Source organism: Etheostoma spectabile, chromosome 17, assembly GCF_008692095.1.
Source record: "Etheostoma spectabile isolate EspeVRDwgs_2016 chromosome 17, UIUC_Espe_1.0, whole genome shotgun sequence".
NCBI classification, from domain to species: domain Eukaryota; kingdom Metazoa; phylum Chordata; class Actinopteri; order Perciformes; family Percidae; genus Etheostoma; species Etheostoma spectabile.
Window position 1 is genome coordinate 17,695,103 of NC_045749.1, and position 7,019 is coordinate 17,702,121.

Here is a 7,019-nt window from a genome sequence, read left to right on the forward strand (position 1 = left end):
TACAATAGAGCTGTTAGGAGCAGTTTGTGAACAGTGTTTTCTGTTGGAGATGGTACGTCCATTTGGGGTGGACTTTGGGATTTTTCACTTTATAAATCGATAATGTGCACAAAAAAGATATATAACACAATAAAGGAAAGGGAAAAATCCCCAAAGCATAATATGAGCACTTTAATGAACGTCTATTACATTCAAGCCACTGCCAAATTATTTGATACAAAGTTAATTAGGCTCAACAAAACTATCTCAGTATGGCTGTCATCCGGCAACTTTTGCACGCAGAAACGCAAATGAAGATAATTACCTCTTCTGAAGAGTCCATCATGTTTTTTAACCCTCTGTGTCCTCCTTAAGTTCAGACTTTTATTTTTGGTTACCATTGTGTGTGATTATTAGACCATAAACCTTTATTAAATGTGTTCATGTGAAACTGGACACAGAATTAATTGAATAGTTTTGGTTCTGAGCAAATATAATTAAAAAAATCTAAACTTCAAAGTTACATAATTTGTCCAAAACATACTTTAAAGAATATTGTTTTGCTTTTTTATATCATTTCTTCTATGTATGTTTATTCTCAATTTTATTCAAATGGTAGGCTCACAAAACTAATTTAAAGCCTAATACAACACAGTACTTTTTAACAGAACACTACAAGGACAACAGTATAACACTGCACTACAGAGGTTTGTATATGCTGTATACTTTATTTTCACTTACCTTAATGACAAATTTGAGAGGAGCCATTGCAGTGAACACAGCAGTCTGTATACTGTAAAAACAACACAACATAAAGCTGACAGCAGGCATGGTTCATCATCTTAACTACATCACAATAACGATAGCTGGAACAAGATAGCTAACGCTAGTCTGCGGGAGGTCAATAGCACTTGCAGAGATAACGTGGTGGCTTGGTAATAATTACAGGAATTTCTTTACGTTGCCATTTATTAGGTTAACCTTAACACAATGCTGTAATGTTAGTCCATGGTAAAGGTTATGTTAGCTAGCTGCACTGGTTAGTTGACGTCATTATGTTTTGACTTCATTCAACTTAATCAAGTTGTGCATACCAACGTGGTCTCTTCAAATGTAGCTAGATTAAAGCTATAGCAAATATTACTAGTTACCGTTAATTGTAACGGCGTATTGAGGAACGGTTATCGGTCCGAGGCAAATGATTCAAGTTGTTAAGAAACAATATGATGACGCTAACGTCAAGCCATCATTAGCTAATTACACGTTAATGACACTATTAGTAAAATAACAACAGATGTCATACCGCCAATACTTTCGAATGTTGTCAGACGATGAGGCGACAGGAGATGACGTCACCTTAAGTGTGTACAGTTTGTAGTCCAACAATTGCAAAGCCACTGTGAGTCGGAGCTTTCGGCGAAGTAACAAGGTAGCAAGGCGACTGTGTAGTTACTGAGTTTTAGATTAGTTGAGAGAGCAGCCACTTCAGTTTGTTCATCGAATAGGACCATGGATCCATGCAATGCCATGGATGTATTAAGAGAAGGAATAGGACCCCACCAGGACCCAACGCTGTGCGCTACCATGGAAACGAGTTGAGTATTAAAATAGCCTGTTTTAACTTCGACAATATGTTGTCGAATTGTATCTAACTAACTACATTTTCCATCATAAAATAGCCACTGCAATATAAAAATCCAAATTGTTGAATTTAGTGTGGACTATATAAAGGCTGTATCCCCAAATGTGTTTAATTTTCGTCAGGCAAATCAATAACCCTCGCTATCCAAGTGGTGGTAAGCAAAGCTAATTTGACGTGAAAGCAATAAAGTAGCGTTTCTAACAGACTAAATAGACACCGTGCTAACAACTCGTCGTACCGTCGTTACTCAAAAAGCTAGTCTCGCTGGGTTTTTTTTTCTTCTGTAACGTTAGGTTTTCGACTCTGCTTGCCAGCGCCTTCAGAAATTGCTGCTTCAGTGATGGCTCGACTCGTCAAGAAATCTCCATCGCTTTGTACGGATCTACCACTGGACAACACTGATATTTGTAACAGGCTGCATTTGCTAAGACAGCTTTTGAGATCTTGCATTGGTCCGAGTGGTAGACTAAAACAAGTTCACAACAACATTGGAGGACACGTTATAACTACCTCTACCTCTTCAGTTCTCCTTCCAGCCATTTCTTCCTCACAGCCTTTTATAAATCTGATCAAAACCTCCATTCTCAACCACGTCTCTCGTTTCAGTGACTGTGGTTTGTTTGCTGCAGTTCTTTGTTTGTCTCTTATTGAGCAAGCAAAGCAATCTGGTCTTCGAGGAAACGTGGCTACCACCGTGAACCAGCACTTGTTGGGTCTCTGCACTAGTTACCTACAACGGGAAGACTGTGGTTGTAAAGTGAAGCTCGACTTCTGCAGCAGCCAAAGCTTGATCACATTGGCTCGCAGTGTTATCTCTAGCAAACCAGCATGTGTGCTAACAGAGCAAGAGGCACTTCACATCAGCAAGTTGGCTGTACAAGCTTTTTTGCTGACTGTTCCCTGTAACAGCCCGGGTGTAGTCAGTCTTGGCAAAATAGTGACCGTCTCTGTTGAAGGCCATTCTGTGCTAAACTCTGCAGTGTTTCCAGGTTTACTGGTAGACATGCCTGATGTCTTTTGCCTCGACAAGGTAGAGAACCTGCATTCAAATCCAACATCCATGGTGTTGTTCAGTGCATCACTTGCTGGAGACCTTTCTGACCTGGGAGGGATAATTGAGGTGCATCCGGGTGTAGACACAGACTCGCAGATACTGGATCAGCTCCTAAAGCTCGGCAAACAGGTGGTTAAAGATGAGGTGAAGCTCTTTGTATGCCAGAAGGTCATACACCCAGTCCTACAGCAACACCTGAGGAGTCATGGCATCATAGTGATAGAGAGACTGGGAATCACTCTCATGGAGCCACTTGCACAGCTGACAGGTAGGGGGTCTACATGTCTTAAATCTTGCCTGGACCGATCCATTATTTTCAAATTAATATGAAAAAGAATCCATATGAAACCACAATACTTTTTAAATTTGTGTCAACCTCCCAAAGTTTCCAAATTCCAAAAATATTGAATAACAGAGACATGTATAAAATGTACTGTTACTTTGCACTGTGTGTGAGGGTTTGTTTAATTTCTCTCTAAATGACCTTATAGGTGCTCAGCCTGTGGCCACATTGCACACCACAATCCCAGCCAAGGCCTACGGGAGGGTGGGGGATCTCAGTATTAAGCAGTTTGGATCCAAGACAATGCTGCATTTACAACCTCCTGGGGATTCGGCAATCTGTACCATGATCCTCTGCCACAGGAACGAGACAATGTTAAGTGAGCTAAAGGTAAGATGCATTGAGGAGTGTGGAGACTGTACTGTTGACTCTTAAAGAGAGAAACCATGCACAGGAATGGCAATCCATGTGCCTGTTACATCATATATTCACTCCTAGACATCAGAGGGATATCTCCCTACAAGAGTCGCGTCTCCACTAGATATTATTCCATAAAGCAGCCTACGCATGATCAGAGGTAAAACCACAAGGTGGGGCGCAGAGCATATTGAAGGAAAAGAGGCAAAGTGCAGCTTAGGTGTACATCATCATTGCTTCTGGCTTTGTTTGCGCCTTGAAAGGTCAGCGGCAACAAGGTCAAAGCTCACATCATTTTAACTTTGAGCGCAGCGCTCGGCGGCAATTCTCTACCAAGGGTAGCTTTTCTTCCAAGTTGTCTCCACCGCTCTACCCACAGGAAAACAGCGGTTTTACAGTGGATCATGTGTAGCAGGCTTAAATCAGAAATATTATTGATAATGTACTGCCCCATAAAGCTCAATTAGTATGGAGTTTTTCACTAACACAGCCAGGGGAAGGGAATCAATTCTTCTACAGCACCTTTGGTGAAAGCAACAACTGGCATCACTTTTTTTTTTTCTTTTCTTTTTTTTTAAACCTTTAAAAATGCATAATAGCTTTTACACACCCACATCAGCTTGGAACATTCATTAATGTGAGGCAAGTTTGACAGATGTGTAATGATGTGGTGATATTTGTCCTTTTTTAAAGGTGGTTTGCCACAAGACTGAACATGTGTTGAGGCTCACCCTGAGGGAACCATCTGCCTTACTTGGAGGTGGGTGTACTGAGACCCACTTAGCTGCCTACGTAAGACACAAGGTGAGATCCAATATTTTGCCCAAACCAGTTCAATTTGATTGATTTCATGTCTTCACAATAAACTCACGAACATATTTCCGTCTTAGAGCACGGACAACGTCACAGAGACAGTATCTGCACTAGGGTGCTCACAGACAGAGTACCTTCGTGGCGTGGAGGGATTTTGCCGATCTCTGGAGTCTGTGGCCGCAGCGCTGGAGCACGACGGGGGGAATTCTCTAATGGATCTGACTCATGCTCACCACTGGAGTACCCCTGCAAATGTCATGGAAGAACGCATGGAGGGTAGCTCAGGCTTTTGTGGCTGTGGACTGGTGGAAAGTAGCACTAATCAGAAGTGGACGTACTTAAACACTAAATACCCACAGTTCTCCCCTGCACCTCTTATTAGAGTCCCTGCTGTGCAGCCACGTGTGCTTGACTCCTTCACAGCTAAACTCAATGCATTGCAAGTTGCTGTAGAAACTGCTAATCTCGCACTGGATGTGCGATATCTTATTCAAGATACGAACTAGCAAAATAAGTATTTTATCCAGTGTGGAACTCTGGTTTAAAATGATGAAAATGAGAAGTATGCTGTTTTTTATTTTTCAGTTTAGACACTAGATGTTAGCATTGCCTTGATTGAGTCCTGGTGTCAGTCAGTCAGAATGTCCTGTGATTTACCTCAGTTTACCTAAGTTGTGGACTTATACATTTAAAAAAAAAAAAACTAGTATAAAAAATATATTAAAAATACGTATTGCTATACTGTTTGCTACAATAATCTGTATTTACCAGCCTTGCTCTCAGTTCACATGTGCCCTCTACATTTGGTGTTCGGCAGGTAACAACCTTTTCTCCGTACACATTAACGTTTCATATTCACCAGCCATCAACCACCACTTTCACACATTAACACTTGAACCTTAAGAGTGTATCCTTTTATGCTGGTAGGGAACGGTTTACTCCTCGACGCAGCGGGCCAGGTTCGACTCCGACCTGCGGCCCTTTGCTGCATGTCATTCCTCCTCTCTCCCCCCTTTCATATCTTTAGCTGTCCTGCCAAAAATGCCAAAAAAAATTGTCTTAAAAAAGAAAATGTGTATACTTTTATTGAATGAATATAACTCAGCTCCTATCCAATTTATCAAACCTTTACTTTACGTACCAGCATGTTACGGCTGTTAGTCAGCAGCAGGAGGTGCAAGGTTGCCACAGATATTTTTTCAACCAACATACTGTACATTAGCACAAAAACAATCTAGCTATTGGCTTGCGGTAATTTTCCACCCTTTTACCCTTTTTTTCTCACATTCCAGTGTTTCATAAAAACTGTTACTAGTCTCAACCTGCTACTCTGTAACATAAACTCGCTACCGGCAAACACAGAGACTAACCTCAGGCCATTTCATGTTCCACTTTAATGCCTTCCTGTTTGCAAAGTGATGTGTTGGCAGACCGACCATGGCGGGGGAAATCTCTGAGCCAAGTCACAATCAGCGTAATGAGATGTACAAAATAAACATTTATCTCATATGTACAGCAAATGATTGTATCTATGTATTTATGTGAGTTTGTCTCAACACAGTTTGTATAGAAATAGTTCAACAATGAATCAGTGTAAAATTGCTTTGAACAATGACTGCAAGCAAAATCTAAACAGATTTAGAATTGAATCTGTAAAGTCTGTTTTAAAAATAAAACAATGAGAGTGCTTGTCTTCAGCTGCTGCTGGTTTAATTATTATCTGCCCTTACGAGATAACAGCCAGGTGCTTTTTCCTCTCAGAAGAAGAATGGAATCAAAGCCTTTCGTAACTTGGGATAGTCTTTGAATTTCTCTTGGTAAAACCTGTAACAGAGGAGCAGAACATGTCAACTGTCACTTGGAAATATCATATGGTAATGTAGGTAGTTTGGCAGATGAGTATTCGTGCACTGTGTCAGGACTTGTCATTAATGTTTTAGGCACCTGTGATGGTGACAGGCTCTTGGTCCAATAAAACACAGGCTAAACACAGCAAACGAGAGTGCTGGAAGGGACCAGGTGGCTACAGCATAGCCAAACCACTCCACTATCTCTCCTAAGTAATTGGCACCAGACACATGTTCAAACAGACCTCCTGCAAGGATATTAAGAAGAGCACAAGTCACTGCCAGCACGGAGTGGATGAAAGCTTATCCAAGTGTGTGTTACCTTTAGGAATCTTGTAAACGACTTCCCCGGGTTTTCTCAGGCTGTGTAGAATATAGTCACTGTGTACATTGATGGCCATTCCAATGTAAAACAGCAGTAAACCTAGAAGAAAATCCTACGTGTATATTGACTTTTAAAAAACAATAACTTAAATGCTTACAAGGTACTGTATGAGGCACACAAAATGATACATAAATACTTGGCCATTTTAAAGCAAAGCATGAGTATTGCTCCTACCAGTTTTATAGCGATAGCCTGCTGACCATTCTTCATCAAACTGGGCACAGTGCAGCAGGTAGTGTCCCTGTAGGAACCCATTTACAGAGCAGAATAAACCTGCTGCCACCATCACACCCAGCGGGTAAGGACTTCCTCTGGTCATTAGTGAATAGACAAACGTCCTATGATTTGTGAAGAAACAGTAGATACAACAGGTGGAAAGAGGTTGGGGGGGGGATAATAGTACATGTTATCCATGCTGATACAAGCAAAGAACGTGTTTTACAGCCAGGTGGAGAGATTTTGAGTGCAGGCAAAAAAGGCCTGCCATTAAGCCACATTCTTCATGGGAGGTTACAAATGCATTCCGCACTGTGTTTTCAGAAGATTATAGCAGCAGGAAATCTTATTCCCAAAGCTCATTTTTCAGTGTCTCAATTGAA

At 41.1% G+C, this 7,019-nt stretch overlaps 3 protein-coding genes across 4 annotated transcripts in view; 1 reads left to right on the forward strand and 2 right to left on the reverse strand.

Annotated features, from left to right (window-relative positions):
• The window catches only part of slx4ip (SLX4 interacting protein), a 32,691-nt gene extending 31,186 nt beyond the window's left edge, over positions 1 to 1,505 (reverse strand). The window contains exons 1-2 of one of the 2 annotated variants that reach the window (XM_032540880.1): positions 1,283 to 1,505; positions 721 to 772 (exon numbers count right to left, since the gene is read on the reverse strand). In XM_032540880.1, the coding sequence (XP_032396771.1) occupies positions 721 to 747 (27 nt within the window). In that variant the 5' untranslated portion in view covers positions 748 to 772; positions 1,283 to 1,505. Of the gene's footprint in view, positions 1 to 720; positions 773 to 1,130 lie in introns of both variants that reach the window. The other variant, XM_032540881.1, reaches the window with a different exon arrangement.
• A 456-nt stretch (positions 1,506 to 1,961) lies between these two features.
• Positions 1,962 to 5,675, forward strand: mkks (MKKS centrosomal shuttling protein). Its single transcript, XM_032540879.1, has 4 exons — positions 1,962 to 2,943; positions 3,167 to 3,348; positions 4,069 to 4,179; positions 4,266 to 5,675. Exons 1-4 carry the CDS (start codon positions 1,962 to 1,964, stop codon positions 4,692 to 4,694), a joined length of 1,704 nt encoding a protein of 567 aa, XP_032396770.1. The 3' UTR covers positions 4,695 to 5,675.
• The window catches only part of srd5a2b (steroid-5-alpha-reductase, alpha polypeptide 2b), a 2,356-nt gene continuing 904 nt past the window's right edge, over positions 5,568 to 7,019 (reverse strand). Inside the window, exons 2-5 of the mRNA XM_032540883.1 lie at positions 6,595 to 6,758; positions 6,358 to 6,459; positions 6,133 to 6,283; positions 5,568 to 6,012 (exon numbers count right to left, since the gene is read on the reverse strand). Coding sequence (XP_032396774.1) covers positions 5,946 to 6,012; positions 6,133 to 6,283; positions 6,358 to 6,459; positions 6,595 to 6,758 — 484 coding nt within the window. The 3' untranslated portion in view covers positions 5,568 to 5,945. The remainder of the gene's footprint in view (positions 6,013 to 6,132; positions 6,284 to 6,357; positions 6,460 to 6,594; positions 6,759 to 7,019) is intronic.